The 20,707-nt window shown below is 43.0% G+C and overlaps 1 protein-coding gene across 1 annotated transcript; it reads left to right on the forward strand.

Annotated features, from left to right (window-relative positions):
- Window positions 1-717: 717 nt before the first annotated feature.
- On the forward strand, window positions 718-19,688 carry SLC3A1 (solute carrier family 3 member 1). The gene is made up of 10 exons (XM_069954161.1): window positions 718-1,226; window positions 8,263-8,442; window positions 8,527-8,681; window positions 9,734-9,859; window positions 12,878-12,997; window positions 13,456-13,580; window positions 13,662-13,863; window positions 16,261-16,440; window positions 17,275-17,391; window positions 18,055-19,688. The coding sequence occupies exons 1-10, from the start codon at window positions 809-811 to the stop codon at window positions 18,493-18,495; spliced, it is 2,064 nt and encodes a 687-aa protein (XP_069810262.1). The 5' UTR covers window positions 718-808; the 3' UTR covers window positions 18,496-19,688.
- Window positions 19,689-20,707: the final 1,019 nt, after the last annotated feature.

Raw genomic sequence — 20,707 nt, forward strand, 5'->3', positions numbered from 1 at the left:
AAATCAAATATATTAGTCTGGAAGTAAATGTGAGAAAAGTGCACCATAGACGGAATTAGAAGAATTTCTTATTTTTGCAAACAACAAAATGCAAAGAAGCATGTAGGAAGTGAGTTAGGGTATAAACACACACACACACCGTATATGCAGCGTATTTACTACTGCGATACGCAGCAAATACGCAGCAGATACGCAGCAGATTAGATCTAAATAACTGAACACAGCATCAAATCTTCACCATCACATCTGCTGCGTATTTGCTGCGTATACGGTGTGTGGGTTTATACCCGGTAAAGGTGCAAAGTGTGCTCCACCTAACAATTGTATGGGATGCAGGATCCTCGCACCTCGGTGCATTCATGCAAAACAAGTAGCAAAGACTTAGTACGACTCTCATAATTACAATATTTGAAAGTCAAATCCATTTCTAGAATGGATCCATTGTGTGAACTTCACCAGGAATGTGTGCGCCTCAAACAACCATTGTTCTTCCTCAGATGGATCACACTGCCAAGAATGACTTGTACTTTACTATTTGTTCCCGAGCTGCTGTGGGCAAACGCATATTCTTCTTATCAGCTCTACACTACAGAGAGATTGCAGACAGCTATTAATCCAGGTCGACATGCTTATGTGGACCATCAATGATTACCAGAACTTTGTATTATTCTGTCTGTCTGTACCTTGACCTAAGCTCAGGTATTTAAAGGGAATTTGTTGTGGTGTGCTTGCAGACCTCAGACAAACTCTGCTTTCTGAGCATCACCACTTCTGTACTGTATGTCTGCAGTCTGACCTAGCTGAGACCATGACGGAAGAGGTGAATTCGGTCGAGTTGAAGAAGACTGGGGTGGAGAACAATGGCTTTGTTGCTGATCAGTCGAGTGATGAACATGCAATATCGGAAAGCAGGAAAAATAGCCTTACCGAAGAGCAAACCTACACGGTTAAGTTGGATTCTGCCGAAGACGAGTTCCCCCTGAAACCATATGCTGGCATGTCTAAAGATGTTCTACTCCATTTTTCAAATAAACCATGTTATAGGATTACCCGGGAGATCCTCTTCTGGCTCATCATCGTAGCAACGCTGGCCATAATAGCGGCTACCATCACTATCATTGCCCTCTCTCCTAAATGTCTCGACTGGTGGCAGAGAAGTCCCATTTATCAAGTCTACCCAAAGTCCTTCCGAGACAGCAACAACGATGGCTCTGGTGATCTCAAGGGTACGTTCTATAATTCAGCTTGAAATATTTACTCATTTTTCATTCGCTTCTTATTATCTTTGCTGTAGAAACATAGGGAATAAGAGCTAATGGTAATGAATGGGAATATTTGGGCCCAACCATAACAGTTCTCCCACGGGGAAGCTGCCCACTTGCATCTCTCTAACATTTATGGAGATTATTTTATGGTGGGAGTTTGCTAAATCAGGATTCTCAATAGGGAAAAGAATGAGCCCACACAGTCAGAATAAGGTGGCCAGAATTAATATTTTCTATTTTGTCCATTAAAAATCTCTAAATTTGCCCAGATTGTTTTGCTGCAGAATATCCACATGAAGAATTAACATACACGGAAAATCTACTGATATACATAGAGAATCTGCAGTGAATTACAGTATCTATACCTTAGCATGCCTCTTTATGTTGCAGATTGTTTGTAGATTTATTGAAGATTTTCCCTATTGACGTCTATGGTCTATGGTTAAAGGCCCTATTACCTGGGTCAATTATCTGTCAAGTGAGACAGATATTGGGTCATTCAATAGGACCAGTGATCAGCATTGAACGTGGATTGCCTGCGGCACATCTCCCAAAGTAAAGATGTGAGGCCGATGAATGGTTAAAGCAAAGGGCCACACAAACAATCTAACCATGCAATAGGCTCAGATCATATAAAACAGCTAGGTAGAATACACTATAAGCTATGTTCCCACAATGGGAAAATGATGGCTATCTTTTAGGTAGACCGTCATTTTGGCCACAAATAATGTTCATGATTAGTGTTGAGCAAATACTAAAATGCACCAGAGCTTGATACTCGAGTCGAGCATTTTAAATAACAAACCTCATTGAAAACCATGGGAAACTTGAGAATTTAACCAGATGCCTCCTGCTCGGCTGAGCGGCTGGTACCTGGTTTACCTAAAATGGGGACCAGACTGTGCTGTTGTGGGGGAAATTATACTTACCTTCAATCTACCTTCTTTATAGTCGTTCAGCCAATCAGCAGCTAAGATCGGACACACTGCAACTGCAGATTGGCGGAGCGGCGATAATAAAGATAGATAGAAGACCCGGAGTGGTAAGTATAATCCCCCCCTCTCATGGGTTTAAGGCTGTGGAAATTCTTTATGTATTTCCACAGCCTTAAAGCTTGTTGATTGCCATACCTAGCCTTATTTTTGTGTACATTAAAAAAAGGATGCGTTTTGATCCGTTTTTTTTTTTTAATAATGGAAGTCAATGGAAAAATGGATCAAAACAGATGCACACAAATGCATCCATTTGTCCATCCAGTTTTTCATCCTGTTTTTGCAAAAATTGACTAAAAAAAAGCGGATTGCAAAAACGTATTTTGAACCCATCCTTGTCTGGAAACTGTGTAATATTCCTATATATTTCTTTTATGGTGGTGCTATAGGGATATTAAACACTTACTGTCAGTTTATGACTTACTGTCAGTATATGAGTTTATGCTTCCAGCAGGTGTAGATTTGGTACACCGGCCGACTAGCCGTCTGTATTCAGTAAGAGGCGTGCACCTTTTAGTGAATTCGGTTGGGGAAAAGGGGGCAGGGCCTAATTTAAGACGAGGCGACATTGTCCAGAATAGAGAGCCCCTTTAAGGTGCTAAAACTACAATTATTGAACAATTCATTTTTTTTCTTTTTTTTATATGCAGTTTGTTTATAAAATCCTGACTTATCCATACAAATCAGTTGTTATTCGTTGCAGGTCATTTAATTCCATTGAGCACAACTTTCAGAATTCTGTAAGGTCTTTGTGCGCTTGTGGTGTTATATAATCGGTTCTGTTTATCATCATAGCACAGCTATACACTAACTTTATTCTGTAGGGATCACTGCCAGTGGATTACACGTGTACTTTGTCCTTGTTAGCACTGAAAATAATGGCAGTGATTGAGAGCTGTAAAGTACAGCATGTGTCCGTGCAGTACAGGTAGTCACATGCCACATGGCAATGGAGCGCAGGGTTTTCGTTGATTTTATTGTTTTATAGTTGTTAATGTCCCCATTAAGGAATGTTACTTGGATTATCTTCTCAGAGACTTGATAATGATGTTAGTCTTATTTCCAGAGCCCTTGAATAAGCAATTTTAAGTCAACATTAAAGATAGCAGAGACAATTATTCCGATATTGCCAAAGATTTATAGGCTGAAAATATGTCCTGTGTCAACTCACGATAACGTCATTTAGTAAGATCATCCATGGGGTGATTGGAGGGAAGGAACGTAAAAACATGGTAATACAAGCAATACAAAAAGAATTAGGACCCTAGTAAACAGAGCGATAATTGTCCGAATCAAATCGATTCAGCCGATTATCGCTCCGTGTAATAGAGACAATGATCAGCCGATGCCAATGATCATGGTCTGACACCAATATTATTGGCTGCTGGCCATGCATGGTCACGTGTAATAGCGATGCACGGCCAGCAGCTAATGAACCTCTAATACATTACCTGTCCCCACTCCCGGTCTTCTGCCCTCTGCTCACTTCCCTGTGCTGGGGCTCCAGGTTCAATGGGGACTCTGAGCTGACAGCATTCATTTACATTATTAATCAAGTCATTATCGGCCCATCTCATAGTACCCCTACTTAAAGGGGTAGTGCGGCGCTAAACAATTATTCACTAAATAACACACATTACAAAGTTATACAACTTTGTAATGTATGTTATGTTAGTAAATGGCCCCCTTCCCCGTGTTTCCCCCCCACCCACACTAGACCCGGAAGTGTAATGCTCTATACGTGTCGACCCCCGTCTGCCATCTTGCGACAATGATGTAATCTTTGGGAGGCCGCCCTAACCGCTCCGAACGTCCCTTGTGCCGGCCGCCCTCTGCCGCGTCATCAGCTGCTCAGCCGCGATTGGCTGAGCATAACTTTGTGTTATTTAGTGAATAATTGTTTAGCGCCGCACTACCCCTTTAAGCTCATGCCATGCGGTGTGTATGAGGACTAACGTCCCAAAACAGCAGATGTCAGGGGAGAGAAAAATCAAGCAGTTGGGTCTCAATGTGCCCAATCCTTTACTTCTCAGGGTAAATGTAACATACTCCTCTCTTCCAGTGCCAGCACCATCCTCCTCTGACAAAGTGGCACTGCATCTGCCCATTTGCCGGGACCTGGGAACAGGAACAGGTTGCTGGGAATTGGGCATGAGAAGGCACCATTCGGTTTAGCGCACAATGTGCATGGAAAGGGTACTGTCAGGAGAGTGGACCACCGGGTCAGACATATACAATCCCGGCATTCCAGATCTCCATAATCTTGTCTTCCTGAACTAGTCTATAAAGCATCTTTGTTGTGCTGCTGACCTCTTCCTGTTCCTCAGATTTCCATTTGATTTGGTTTTGATGTCCTCCTCGAAGACTTTCAGACCTTGGCTTGGTATTTGACTTTGTCTCTGTTTTGTTATTTTGTTTCTTATGTTTTCCCCTGGTTTGACCTAGCTGCCTGGTTAGGGGCTGTTTAGGGCAGTCATCATTAGGCAAGGACAGTAGGAGGTCTTAGGTTTAGTTTTTTTACCCTTCCCAAGTTTACAGTAGACAAGCCACTGTTGAGCATGAACGTGCTTGAGGGAATTAGAAGAGATAGCTATCATCCAAACAAAGATTCAATCACCCAACAGCTGAAGTGCACGGCTTGCTTTCAGGCCTGTATTTAGGGTTCATGCTGCCCTAGGCACTTTGCATGCTGAGGCGCCCCCCCCCCCCCCCGGCACTGGCAGGTTACATGCATGGTATATACCCTGGCACTTGGGTGCCGCCCGCTCTTCTCATCAAACACACGTGATGGAGGTAGGAAGGAGGCTGGAAATGTCTTAGTTCGGGACCACTTCTGTCCAGTGTCGGACTTGGGTACCTAGGGCCCACCAGAGGAAATGATCCTTGGGGCCACCAATATAGAACCAGTGAAACACGACATGCTGACCCGCCCTCAGTTGAACTAAAACTCTCAGGACCCCCTCCATTTATTCAGGATATGCTGGGAGTTGTAGTCTCTGAGTGGACACTGTAAATCACTGTGTGCAGAGGCTCCTGGTGGCCGCAATCTGTGGGTGACAACCATCAGCCCTGAAGGTCCAGCAATACATCTGTCTACAGCAGCAGTTATCAGAGGATTCTACTATTGTACTACAACTCCCAGCATATCCTGAGGGCTGCAAACTGTCAGTACATGCTGGGAGTTGTAGTGCCTGCAGCTGTTATAGTTGGGTCCTAGGTGCATTATACACTGGATGCGTTGTGGCATATAAGAACACATAGATCTGTGGGGGCTCAGTGCAGGGAAGTGACCCCAGAACATCACTAATAAGATATAGGGGGAGATGTTTTTGTTCTATCCCCTATTAGTGCTGTTATGGGGTCACTTCCCTACACTGAGCCCCCCCCCCCCAGATCTATGTACTCTGATCTCCCACAAATCATCCAGTGTATAGGACCCAACTACAACTCCCAGCATGTACTGACAATCTGCAGCCCTCAGGATATGCTGGGAGTTGTAGTGCCTGCAGCTGTTGTAGTTGGGTTCCAGTTTAAAAGTTTGCACTAGTGTACTGTAGTGTCCGCGGGGCTGTGTCAGTACACTACCGCAAACAATGCACTGACCCATTTAGATCCCAATGGTACACAGGCTCTGCACACTATAGAAGTGATTACAGTGCAGTTACTAATGACTCACAGGTGACGTCTTCTCCGATTGTCGTCGCTCACTTTTTGCTTTCTTCTGCATCTGGTGCAGCATCATGAAGACTTCTCCGACCACAACTAGTCTGCAGGTGGGCAGCTGGGGGTGACTGGGGAAGAGAGGCAGCTGGGGGTGACTGGGGAAGGGAGGCAGCTGGGGGTGACAGGGGAAACAGCTGGGGTGACAGGGGGAGTGGCAGGGGAGAAAATGGGGGGCAGCTGGGGTGACAGGGGGAGAAGATGGGGGGCAGATGGGGTGACAGGCAGGGGGAGCAGATAGGGGGCAGCTAGGGTGGCAGGGTGAGAAGATGGGGGAAGGAGAAGCTGGGTTGACAGGGGAGAAGCTGGGGGCAGGGGGAGCATCTGGGGGGCAGGGGAAAAGCAGGGGGAGAGGCTGGTGGGCAGGGGAAAGGCTGGGGTGCAGTAGGGGGGCAGGGGAGCAGCTGGGGATCAGGAGAGAAGCTGGGGGGCAGGAAAGAGACAAAGGCTGGGGGGGAAGACGGAGCGGCCGGTGGCAGCCGGAGGGCAGGGGGAGCAGAGGCAGGCTGGGGGGCAGAAGAGAGACACTGGGGGTCAGGGGGAGCAGGGGAGAAGCTGGGGTTCAGGGGGAGAGGCTGGGGGAGACGGAGTGGCTGGGGGCAGCCGGAGGGCAGGGGAGCAGAGGCAGGCTGGTCCCCCCCCCTCCCCCAAATGCAGGTCTGGGGCGGGGGTATTGATTGCCGGGGTCCGGGGTGAGCTTCCCCCCTCTCAATGCAGGTCCGGGGTCCGCAGGTCGCCGGGGCCGGGGTGAGCTTCCGGCACATACAGCCTGACAGAGGCCGGAAGCTCACAGCTGCAGCCCCGCGGTCCCGGATCTTCTTCCCTGCTCTGCGGCGGTCACGTGATGTGACATCATCGCCGAGCAGGGAAGAAGTCCGAGATCGCGGGGCTGCAGCTGTGAGCTTCCGGCCTCTGTCTGGCTGTATGTGCCGGAAGCTCGCCCCGGCGACCTGCGGACCCCGGACCTGCATTGAGAGGGGGGAAGCTCACCCCGGACCCCGGCAATCAAATGCAAATGCAAAAAAAAAATCCTGTGCAGGCAGGGGGAACATAGTAAATAATGTATACTTACCCATCCCTCTGCTTCCCTGGCTTCCTGCTATATCACGACTCATATAAAAGTACCCAACCCAGCTGATGGATTGCTGATGACTGCAGCGGTGTCCTGACCCAGGTACTGACTGGCTGAGCGGGCAATCCATGAGCCGGGTCATGACGTTGCAGCAAAAGGAGCTGCAGGAGACAGGCGGACAGGTAAGTATATTATAAGAGTCTATTATATTCCCCCCACCTCCTGCCTGCACAGGATTTTTTATATCAAAGTATTATATTTTAAATAATTATTACTACCCTCATCAAATTATTAAATATAGGGTAAGGACAACCCCACTCTTGAACCTTTCCCTGATTAGTCCTTGCCTTACTTCATATAGTTTAAAAAAAAGTGAGCGACAATAAAGGCCAAATAATATTTTAGCAAAGTCCCAACATGTTTCACCCAAAGGTTCTATTGGCACTTCAGGGGATGAATAAATACAACCCATTATATATTGAAAGACTGGATAAAAAAAAAAAAAAAAAAAAAAAACATTTAAGGTTTATTGTATTCTTGTTAGAAATCTTCAACAATATCTCAAATATTGTCTTCTCCAAATATTATTAGGGACTTCACATAAATGATATACTACGCAAAATACAACAACTCTTTATGCAAAAGAAGCATAATCAGGGTTTTGAAGCAGGTAATACCAGTGGAGATCCACAAGTAGCAAGGATTCGGGTGTATAGGCGCTGGTACAGCAAGCTGTAGTGGTACTGATGCAGAGTAAATGATAGGAGTAGTAGTAGGTAGTTTAAAACTACATTTAATATGGACAACGCGTTTCTAGGTTAAACCTCTTTCTCAAGTCCTCTAATAATCAAGGTTTTGTAATGTGGTTAGTATCCATATTAAATATCAATAGAGGTTAACACCACTTAAGTCCAGTTCTGAGCCCATACAAGGCTGTAAGTTATGTTCTTGAGGTTGATAAAAACTGATAAAAATACTGTTTGGCAAATGTCACCAGGTTGGAAAGAACCTGTGTTGGACAGGTCCACCAAAATATCAGAGGATCCCCTAGTGAGCCTACCCTTTAACACATCAATGGTCCCTCAAAGGTCCAGCAGAATACAACAACATTTCGAGTTTTGCGCCAATCAATGGCTACTAGGATCTATTTCTAAACCGTCCTCAAATAACCTGTAAGACCATAACATCCACCTGGTTTTAAAAACTTTTTCAGGAGTCCAGGAAAAGATAGATCACTTTGTGTATCTGGATGTCAGCACTGTATGGGTTGCTCCTTTTTACGAATCCACTCTGAAAGACTACCGATATGCTGTCAAAGACTTCCGAGCTGTTGACCCTAGTTTCGGGACCATGACTGATTTTGAGAACCTACTTGCCGCTCTTCATGACAAAGGTAACAGAAAGTGATTGACAAGTTGAGCTTATTCCATTGACTGTAACCAAGTGTTAACCATCACTATATTATGTTACCCATTAGGTATCAAACTAATCATTGACCTGATCCCAAATCACACCAGCAATAAACACAACTGGTTCGAGTTAAGCAGAAATCGAACTGATAAATACACTGACTACTATGTTTGGCAAAACTGTACAATCACTGGAAACCAAGTTACCCCTCCCAACAACTGGGTAAGTTTCAACAAGAATTCCCATATACAGTTTATCCATGTCATGCTTAGATATTGCTGAGATTTTCATCTTTGTGGACACTTAGATATGATGCAAGGTAGACGACTACACTGGATCATGTATCTTATTTATAGTTACTCTCCTCAGCCCACGATTGGCTAGACAGGCATTTCCTGTTTGTCCAGATATGGACCAGGAAGAGAAAATAGGTGGCTGATGGCACAGTCGGCAGCCCCCATTTTTTATATTATATTATATTATTATTATTTATTTTTGTAAATCAGGATTTTATTGAAAGAATATTTTTATAATAAGACAGAGAAGAAAAACAATGCAATAGCAGACAAGCAAAAGTCCAACAACAATGGACAAATAATACACAGAAAATCCAAGCATTTACAATATCCATTCTGGAAGAGTAAGGGTACGTTCACACTTACCGGATCCGCAGCTTATTTTCTGCTGCGGATCCGCAGCGGATCTGCAGCAGATTTAATTTAAATAACTGAACACAGCAAGAAATCTGCTGCGGATCCTGTAGGTGTGAACGCACCCTAAACAGGCTGAGAGACCGCCGTCCGGTGGACTGGCAGCGTGCTCTCTATGTCCACCAGTTATTATAGCATCATTACATGGGAAACATCAGAAATGTTAACCAACAAATCAAACTGGTTCTCAGAAGAAAAAAGAACAGAGGAAAAAAAAAGAAAAGGGGGGGGGGGGGGACACAGGGCAAGAAAGGGGTAGGTGAGGGTGTGCCAGGGAGGGACCACGCTGTAGCAGATGCAGGGATAGCATATTGCCAGGGGGAGGTAATTTACCGCCATCCCAGCTTAAGTGAGCCAACGTGCAAGGGAAGGGTTAGTTTTGAAAGTAAGCCACGGGAGTGAGGTACGGTCTACCTTTTTACTTCGGCCGTATTTCTCTGCCGTCAAGGACTCCATTCTATAAATGACAATTTTTTTATGTGTACTGAATTATTTAATTTGTAAACCTGTTCTTATTAGAAGTCCATAATTTTTCTGCAGTAACATTAAGCCTGTTGATTTCAGGTGAGTGTGTATGGAGACTCTGCTTGGGAATATGACAGCGAAAGGAGGCAATGCTATCTACACCAGTTCCGTAAAGAGCAACCAGACTTAAATTTCCACAATCCGGATGTACACAATGAAATATTGGTAAGTAGAAATAAAAAAAAAAAAACTGGTAAAAATCCAATGCTATGTTAGGGCACATATTGCATGTCGACAGGCCTGGACATTCTCAGGAAGGCCTAGGAACTCCAAAAGTTATAATCTAAGAGTGATATGCCTCAGGCCTCATTGTACTGTCCACATTATAGCATGGGATGCATAAACCTGGTCAGAAGGATTCGAAATAAACCTCCCATGTTTGTTTTCGCAGTTCCAGTCTCCCATTGCACCAGACTCTCTCAGTGTGTTTCAAAACTAAATTCAGAATTGTTTGAGCAGTGCATTGTGGGAGTTGAAATACAATTATGCCAGCCAAAGGCTTCCCAGGCATGATGGGAATTGTACTTTCGCAACAGCTGAAGGGCCTGAATTATGCAGTACAAACTCGGCAGTTAGGTCTGACAGCAGAGTGGAGAAAACTGTAGTCTGTTTCTAAGGGCAACCATAAGAATTTTGAAAGCAGTTATGTATATGAAGAAAAAAAAAAAAAAAAAGAAATAACACAAAGTCTTTAAAAAATAGAACAACAAATTATTTCCAAGATTATTCAACTGTTTGTCAGAGGATGTTGCTTCTGCTTTAAGACTTGATGGCATTCAATCAGTGCTTTCCAGTATCTTTTCCCGTGTCACATGTTGACACCTTGTTTACACCTGCCTGCGTTCCATCACAGAATGGAGAATTGGCTTTAAAATGAGAAAGGTTAATAAGTTTATACTTCAGTTTATACAATCAGTTAATAGGTGCGGCAGTAACTCGGGAAAGCAGTGAACTTTACACCGGCTGGTTTTCTCATTAAGCCATAATTATAAAATTAGTCACTCTACACCTACTTCTGACTGCTGACAACTTGTCCAAGGAACCTTTAAAACAATAAGAGAAGATTCTCTGATTTATAATTATTAACTTTTAGATGAGTGACACAAATTAGAGATTAAGCAAATCTCAAGTTTTCTCGGTAAAAGGAAGTGATTAACTCCTTTCTAGATATCTACGTGAGTTGCACCTTAAAAAAATTACAACCATCCTATTGAGGACTTCTGGACTCTGAGATAGTCATGTGTCTAATGCTACGTTTACACGGAGCGATAATTTGCCCAAACAATCGATTTTGAAGCAACAATTTGGTTTTTATAACAATCAGCTTTCATACGAAAGTGAAAAATCATTTAAAAAATCATTATTGCGACTGTTTTAAGATCGCTTCAGCCCATCTCACACATAGGGTGAACCTGTGAAAGACTGTTTACACAAAGCGATCTGCAAATTTTTAGCGAACGACCAACGATGATTTGAGAACATGTTGAAAGATCAAAATGAACAATTTCTTGCTCGTCGCTTGATCGTTTGCTGTGTTTACACGAGCCGATTATTGCTCAAATGCGATCGTTATTGCAAAAATTCGAATGATAATCGTTCTGTGTAAACGCACCATAAAGGCCCTTGGGTTATCGTCCAAACAGGCCAACTATTTCCCCATGTAAAAGATCCAGTGATCATCCTAGAAACAAGCGGTCACTGTTCACATCGGATGATCACTAGGATGATGAGGCACTAAAAACTATCACTGGTCAGCCGCACATCACCATGAATAAACAGGAGATGGGCAGCTTACAGTGACGAATGTGAAAGGTCTTATGAATAATCCAATGGTTGTTCATGCAGTAAGGGCTACACATTAAGCCATGTAAGGGGCTCATTAAACGAGTGACAATCCTTTTGATCAGTGCCCATATGGGGCATGGAACTGACTCTTAAGAGTCCTAAGTGGTCGTATTTAGAAAACCAATTTTCACATACCCTATTGGGGAATATTGAGTTAAAAGTTGATCTCTTGGTCAGAGCGGAGAAAGGTCACAAAGAGTGTCCCTCCTTCTGGAGGACCCATTCTCTCCTACGTTACATAGACAACTTATTGAATGGACACACTGGTGGCTGGTAACAACCAATGTGCAGCCTGTCCTAGCACTCACTGTTGCCAGGTCACTGTCACTGCTCCATGTTTCCACCACCAGGCCCTTTAGGCAAACTTTGGCCGCCAAAACAAGAGGGCTGAATGAAAAAACCTGGGCCTGGCAGCGGGAGGTACACTCATAGGTACTGCCCACTGGTGTTATATACACATAATTGCCCCTGAGATAGTGCCGCAGGAGGCCTCATTCACACATCCAGTAATTTTCCTGGACCGCAAAACCTCCCGCTATTTTTACTCCGTGGTCTGTATAAATTAATCCGTATTTGCATCCATTTCCGTAAAAAGTGAATAGTACTAGTTTGCATACGATCCACACTAGAGCATGTCCTTTTTTTTTTTTTTTTTTAACAGAATGGAATACGGATCAAAATTAAAACAGACTGTGTGAATAGCCCCATATAAATCAATGTGCTCTAAGTTGAATCGTGATTACAGATCGGCAATTACGGATAACTTTACTGAACGTGTGAATAAGGCCTTACTGCCAGGTTCTAAATGTTAAAAAAAAAACACTTCCAAAAATAGTGTAGGGAGAGAATTGTTAAGCAGGCCCAGTGGGACAGGGAGAAACCAGTCTCCTCTACTGTTCATACACTATGATTCCTCTGTCACACTAAGTGTCAGAAAAGATAGTAGCTCTTTGTAATGATGGAGTCTGGCCCTTGTTCACACTGCCCTCAGTTAGAGCAGCATCTTACAATACCCCTTTAATTGCAATAAATGTAGCAGTATTAAAAAAAAATCATGTGAGAAATTGCAACATGACCACCATTACCCCAGACAACCCCTTGAAGGTAGTCTAATCTTCTTCCATAATGGTCTATGTAGCAATATTACTATTGTAATGAGTATTGTGAAGTTTAAGGTTTTGCATCTTGGTTTCATGTCTTGGCAGTTCACGATAAATATCTGGTCATACTTAAGGTGCTTTGCCAATGATTCAGCCTTAATCAGATGGAAATAGGACGGATTATGTCGCCATCAATACTGTTCCCATAGCAATCAAATAAATCTGTTTCTTATCCCAGGATATTATGAAATTCTGGCTGGAGAAAGGTGTTGATGGCTTTACAGTCGATGCTGCTAAGTTCCTCCTGGAAGCAGAACACCTCCGAGATGAACCTCAGGTCAACAAATTACAAAATCCGGTAGGTGTCTTCAGTTTATATATATGAGGATGAAAGAAACATTGTATGGTTTATGGTCATTAAGTGGATCTAAACCAGGAATCAAAGGGTTATTACAAGGGGCCTATAGAACTTTAGCATGCACGCCTCCTCCCTCCCCTACTCCTTCCTGCTTGGCTTCCAGTGCCAGGAGCACGGACTCCGGCAAATGACAAAAGTCTATGCACTTCCCATAGAGTTCCATGCACTATATCTTTAGGAACTTGCTATTTGCTTTGAGGGTTTCATTGAGCCCTCTTGCCCACTAGGTCCTCCTACAGTCACACAGGTTGCAGACATAGTGGTCCTGCCTGCATTCACTAATATGCCAGGTCTGGTGGAGGTCTCTTGAGATGCCACCAATGCCCAATGTCACCAATGGGGCCGCTAGACTCACCTGATCAACCGCAAGAGGTTAATATTATGTCATATCTCTCTAGGCCGACGTTAACTCCTATGAACAGCTATATCATGACTACACAACCACACAGGTCGGGATGCATGACATTCTCCGTAATTTTCGACAGACTATGAACACCTACAGCAGAGAACCAGGACGTTACAGGTAACACAACCAAGATAATGTTAAAGCAATGTGTGTCCTCTAGTTTCTATGCAATTTACTAATACAGGACTATTCCCACAGGTTCATGGGCACTGAGTCCAACGATCAGAGTTCTGTAGCGAAGACAATGATGTATTACAGCAACTCCTTCATCCAGGAAGCCGACTTTCCACTCAACTTCTACCTGTTTAATCTGAACAAAGAGATCTCAGGAATTTCAGTTTTAAACATTGTGGATTTGTGGATGAAGTCAATGCCGAAAGGAAAGTGGCCTCACTGGATGGTACGATGTGCTTTTCTACATGCATTATGTATACTGATCTAACAATTCAAGAGTAGACTAGTAAATCAAGGCCTGGTTTATATGTTATAAGATGGCTGCATTTAAGTGCAACCTCTGGACCAAGAGGTCATCATCGGGACCTGAACCACAGGCTCTAATAAAAGCTCCCAGACCAGAAACGGTTACTTATAGCCAAATCTGGATCTCTAGAGGGCAAGCAGACTGGGTGATCATCTTATCGTCAAGAATCTGTTTGATCGAGTTGAGTTTATCCAAAGTGGACAACCTCCTTTTAGCCAATTCCTGACTAGAGATGAGCACAACTTTGGCACGCTCGAGTCTAATCCTTTGGCATTTGCATACCGGTGGTGAAGAAGTTGGATGCAGCCCTAGGGAGTCCGGGAAAACATGGATACAGTCATAGACCATAGGCTGTATCCAACTTTTACAGCCCGATATTGGGCTCATCTCTAGTCAGGAATTGGCTAAAAGGGGGTTGTCAACTTTGGATAAACTCAACATGATCAAACAGATTTTTAACAATAAGATAATCACCTAGATTGAGTCCAAGAGAATAGCTGTGATTTGTGATGGTAGTAAGGATTCAGATTTTTTGCAGGGTACATTACACGGTGCCACAGTGGGTCATCTGAGTAAGCAGGACAGGTCCTCCAGAGTATGGGTCCGATTAGACTAAGTAATTTTTAATTATGAACCATAGAAAATCATAAATAAGATTGTTCATCGTTAACCTGAAATCGTTCACCATATTAGGGTCCGTTTACACAAAAAGATTATCTGCCAAAGATTTGAAGCCAAAGCCAGGAATGGATTTGAAAAGATGAAAATTTCAAGCTTTCCTTTATGACCTGATCTCTGTTTATAGTCTGTTTCTGGCTTTGGCTTCAAATCTCTCAGATAATCTGCCAGATAATCTTTCTGTGTAAATGGACCCTAACACAGAACAATAGTCGTTAGTTACAATCGTTACCACAAACGTTTACTCCATCTGATCCCAGCAAATGAAGGAACAAAGTGGAATTACACTGAACAATTAGTGAACGAATGTGTAATGCGGAATTACAGAGAACGATTAACAATGATTTTGGTCTCAGCACCAGATGAACGGTTTCTCGTTGGTGGTTTGACCATTGCCTGCATTTACATGAAATGATTATTAATTAAATTCAAACAATATAACGATAATTTGCACAATAGTCGTCCCGTGTTATAGGGCCCTAAGAGACGCTCTTTGGCACCACTCTCAGGTTTAGTGAGTGATGAGGAGAACCCACTTTCTTTTCTTCTTACCAAATAGGTATATAAAAAGTTTTTTTCCTACGCTAGCAACACCTAGTGTACTTCGTTCTTAGCTATCTTCAACTAATTTTGACTCGACAGTATGTTCAGGCCTGGGAATTTGATCTTAAAGGGGTTATCCGGCAAGGGAACAGTATATAGAAAACAAAAAAGAAGCTATGCTTACCTCTTCATGTTCCCCAGTGTCCTCCTACGGTCTCCTTGTCCCCCATTAAATGAACCTGCCTTCACTTCTGAGACGGCCTCGTCTCAGCACTGACAGCTCGCTCAGCCAACCCCTGCTGAAACGAGTAAGCATAGCTTTACTGTTTTCTATATACTTGCCACAGTTCTCCTTCGCTGGATAGCTCCTTTATCATATGGGGTAGTTACTAGGTATCTTCCAATAAAACTGCATTTAAAGGAGAAGTCTGGCGAAAATGTTTATTAAAGTATTGTATTGCCTTCCAAAAGTTATACAAATCACCAATATACACTTATTACGGGAAATGCACATAAAGTACTTTTTTCCCCTGCACCTACTACTGCATCAAGGCTTCACTTCCTGGATAACACGGTGATGTCACTTCCTGGATAACATGGTGATGTCACGACCCGACTCCCAGAGCTGTGTGGGCTGTGGCTGCTGGAGAGGATGATGGCAGATGGATGCTCAGTGTCCCTCCAGTGCCCTGTGTCCCCCTGCCATCCTCTCCAGCAGCCACAGCCTGCACAGCTCTGGGAGTCAGGTCGTGACATCACCATGTTATCCAGGAAGTGACATCACCATGTTATCCAGGAAGTGAAGCCTTGATGCAGTAGTAAGTGCAGGGAAAAAAAGCTCTTCCCCTAATAAGTGTATATTGGGGATTTGTATAACTTTTGGGGGGAAATACAAAAATTAAATATAACAATTCCCACCAGACTTTTCCTTTAAGGTCGTGCATAATGCATCTAGTTACCCAAAGCCTCTTACTTTATGGGATGTGGAGGCATGGGAGACCAGAGATACATATGGAGGACTTTTTGAGAAAAGGTCATGCGGCAACAAAAAAATGCTTATTTCCTAGACTAACATGGCATCACATTTTCTTTCAGGTGGGAAGCCCCAGCAATTCTCGCATTGCTTCTCGGGTGGGATCACACTTTGTGAAGGTTATCAATATGCTCCTGCTGACCCTTCCGGGCACCCCTACCACTTACTATGGTGAAGAGTTGGGGATGCAAGATAACACTGCACTAAATAACACCATAGACCAATCTAATCAATATAATCCAGTGAGTATCTCATATTCATCTTCCCCTTTTTTGCTGATCCAAAAAAAATATGCATTACAGACTAATTTTTGTGGATTGCGGACAATAGCAGACATCACATGTGATCCTGAAAACCTACTGAATGTGTGAATGTAGCCAAAGTCTCCACACGTTTCTTCTTTAGGGTTCGTTTACACGTACTGGATCCTTACAGGGCTTAAATTCCCCGCCATGGTTTAAGGCTTTTTATTGGAGTCAAACACTAACTTGAACAGAGACAGTTGGTTTGCAAATCCTTTTGCCCATTTTACTAGACATAGCAGGGGGTCACAGTAACCACAAGTTGGGGAGAACTGGCCTACACTCAAAGACTATGTTCACACATACTATAATGCCGCAGGACGGTGTTCGGCATGTTCCTGCAGCCAATACCGCTGTATTGGCTGCAGGAACATTATTTTTTTGCCGTCGGGTGTGCCTGAAAATCAATTAAGCATTGACTACAATGTAAAGTATGGCCGTCGGCCATACTTTACATTGTGTGAACAGCTATTGATTATGGACGCTGTTTGGAGAACAGCATCCAGAAATAATAGGCATCTTAATTATTTTAATGTCTGTTTTTTATAACGGGCATTAAAATAATTATGTCAGCACAAAGCGGGCGGCATTGCATTGCATTGAATTCAATGCCACCGCTGCAGAAAAGAACGCTGTTCATGCAGAAAACGTCTGTGCAGAAAAGAACGTCCATTCAGGATATTAGGACGTCAATTATAGATATTACAATATATATATATATATATTTTTTTTTTTTTAATTGGTCAAAAAAACCTTTATTTGCCCATTTTATAGGCTGAAATGCCAGAGAAGACACCCATGCAGTGGGATAAAAGCTCAAATGCCGGTTTCAGTGGTGCCAACAAAACATGGCTGCCAATCAACCAAGACTATGAAGAAGTAAATGTTGAGGTAAGTACTACTAAATCTATATCTGAACCTAATAGGCTCTGCTCACACAGAGCAAAACTGGTGGAATCCTGCCAGCCTCCGTGACACACTCGTGGTCTATGGGAGGCTTGTGTGTTTCCTCCCTCAACGTGGAAGAATGGACATGTCTATTCTTCAGCGCGGAGGAGGCGCAAAAGCCCCTATAGACTACTTGTGTCTCACAGAGGCTGGTACGATTCCGCCAGTTTTGCTCCGCGTGAACGGAGCTTAAGGGGCCTATTCCACAGAGCGATAATCGGCCGGATTATCGCTACGTGGAATAGAGAGAACGATCAGGCAATGTGGAAATCATGGATATAGTAATTGGCTGTATCCATGTTTTCCAGACAACCTTAGAGCTTTATCCAAGTTCAGCAGCCCCAGCTAATCAAATACCGAACGTTTGGGTTCGGATCGACTCAAACCCGAACCCGGTTCGTTCATCTCTAGTGCTGAATCCTTCATTCATTACCCTTCGATTCTGTTGACTCATCGAGGGATATGGTAGGATTCCTTTTGTGGTTTCCATAATTCTGATGGCAATGATGGATGTGGTGACGGAGGCTCCAAGCAAAACCTCTGGCAGTGTAGACGGGTATCCTCTGCACTCTCTCAGATCATAATAACAATAAATCCTTTTTATAGGTTCAAAGGGCAGAGCCAAACTCAACACTGAACTTGTATCGGGAATTAATTAAGCTACGAAAGAATGAGTTGCCCCTCCACAGGGGTTGGTTGTGTTACGCCTGGAGAGACGCCAATATTTTTGCCTACGTAAGAGAATTCGATGGTATGGACAAAGTATTCATGATGGTTCTCAATTTTGGAGTAAAGTCATCTGCAAACATCAAAGACAAAATCCCAGACCTTCCAGGGGAAGCGAAAATCAGATTAAGTACAATATACGCTAATAACGGGAACACCGTCAAGTTGGACAACATTAATACAGAGCGTGGAGAGGGGTTAATACTGGAATACAAAACTAACAAACCGCTGCACAAAATGGAGACCTTCAAAGATCAGTGCTTTATTTCAGAGAAAGCCTGTTACTCCAGCGCCTTTAATTTACTATACCAGAATTGCTGAAGTTGCCGCAAGGCGCTAAGGGTCTGTGCACTCATTGTTTTTGGCCTATGTCACACATAGATAGTAGCCTATGTACTTCAGGTTTTCATTTTTTGACAGATAGAGGCTATGTTAACACACTGTCAAAATGGTAGCCATTTTTATTTAACGGCGAATAAAGCCCATCATTTTAAAACAATGGCCATCATTATACAAGTTCCGCCCATTGTTTTTTTAAAAAATGGCCGTTATTTGCCATTAAATGACGGCCTATTTATGGTGTGTAGACACAGCCATACACAGCAACCAACCCATAGGCTCTTAACGTGCAGACATGTGCAGGTGTATTTTAGCAGGTCTAAACTGGGATACCCCCCCCCCCCCCTTTTTTTTTTAATAACTTTATATTTGAGCATAAGGCTATGTTCCCACACAGTATTTTGCAGCCAAAACCAGAAGTGGATTAAAAATAAAGAAAGGCTACAGATGGCCACAATTTAATGGCAAATAACAGTCATTGTTTTAAAATAATGGTAATTATTTGCTAGGGCGGCCAACCACTCAATTTCAACACTGTGTGAACATAGCCTGTGTTTTCAATCCACTCCTGGTTTTGGTTCGGAGGTTGGCTTATTAGCAGACTGCTTTGTACTCCATACCACTCTGCACCGGGTGCCTTTACTCCGAGTTTTCCAGGACTGGGTCCAACTTTTCCTGGCACCTAGTGGTGCGGTAGAGAGTTTAAAAGCGTGGTGCTAATTTTTTTTTTTTATATATATAGGTTGATAAACCAAGATAATAAATGCAAAAGGTACAAACATCAAACCTCAATAAAAGATACCAAATCAATATAATGTAATCCAGCACGGGCACTTGATGATGCAGGATGGTGGAGGAATCTTCTAGTGTGTTTTTCTGTATTGCATTCTGCCTCAAGCCTGTAAAATGTCACAAAAACTTTTAGATCCATTACCAAGCACGTAGTAAGACACGGATGAGCTTTTTTTTTTTTTGAGGTTATAACTACAAGTATACATTTTAGTGCAAGTCAATGGCAAATACATCCAAACAAATGATTATATAGTTTGGAGACATAGGTATACTTTTGACATAGGGTGCAAACATTGTGTGAACACAGCCTTAGTGCCATGTAACCGCGAGCATTAATACACCTATAAAATACAGGAAAAATAAAAAATAAAATGATGTTTTCACACTTTGGAATTATTTGGATTTGGGGAATAAATGCTGCGTAATAATGCTAACATAGCCCTGAGCATTCTTTTAGTATAGGAGTGACTTGAGTCTGCCAGAATGGGGACCACTTGTGTGGAGTGGGTTTACGAAAAAAAGAGCATTGATGACATTTGCTATCATATACAAATACAAAAAAAAGTTGTTCAGCACATCCAATAAAACTAGTATAACTACGTAGGTGCACGCTGCCATTGCTGAAATACAAAAAAAAAAAATTACTAGCAGCAATCTGAAAATGCTGAGATATATTCACAGTATAGAGATTTTTAAAAGTCAAAACACCTATGGCAAAAAAAGGTTCTTTGCACATAACATGATCAAGGTGTATGCCATCCCACCACAATATGCACGATTTCAAGGGTGCCTGTCATCATGACTGGTTAACTGATCGGTGCGAAGTTGCTTCTGCCATTGACAGTTCGGGTAGCCATGGCTATGACCACACTAGGTCAGTTACATGCACAAGCCCTATTCTGATACAATGGCACAGCCTATAAGCACCTTTGGTGTAAATATCAACTGCATAGAATCCACACATGCAAAGTGTCTGCTTAGGGCTTGTTCACCTAACAAGTTGGCCCCCGGATGAGTGTATATATGTTAATATCTTGTCAATATTTACTTCTGGCATATTTTTGAGCAAGGCTTCATTGCAGCTGTTTCTTTAAAAAAAATCATCTGGTGAAGCCTGGTAATGCTGATTGCATGCAGAAGCCCGGAAATGCTGATCACATGATAAAGTCTGGCAATGTCGATTGCATGCAGAAGCACAGCAATCACAGCAAAAGAGCATGATGAAAGCAGCACTCACCAATGACGGTAAAACGATGCTCTATTAGGACATACAGGCATATACAACAGGTGCTTTCCAGTAGACAATGAGTGGCGGCTGTTTCACGTGTAACAACGCTTCTTCCAGAAGAAGCGCTGTTACACGTGAAACGGCCGTCGCTGTGTGAACTGTTTTACACTTATA

The sequence above is a fragment of the Dendropsophus ebraccatus genome, chromosome 15, assembly GCF_027789765.1.
Source record: "Dendropsophus ebraccatus isolate aDenEbr1 chromosome 15, aDenEbr1.pat, whole genome shotgun sequence".
Lineage (NCBI taxonomy): Eukaryota > Metazoa > Chordata > Amphibia > Anura > Hylidae > Dendropsophus > Dendropsophus ebraccatus.

Excerpts from the sequence above, each read along its gene's own strand:
- SLC3A1 (XM_069954161.1), top strand. The coding sequence starts at position 809 with ATGACGGAAGAGGTGAATTCGGTCGAGTTGAAGAAGACTGGGGTGGAG. Across the intron at positions 13,581-13,661 it reads AGAGAACCAGGACGTTACAG|GTTCATGGGCACTGAGTCCA; the intron begins GTAACACAACCA and ends CTATTCCCACAG. Across the intron at positions 16,441-17,274 it reads AATCTAATCAATATAATCCA|GCTGAAATGCCAGAGAAGAC; the intron begins GTGAGTATCTCA and ends CCCATTTTATAG.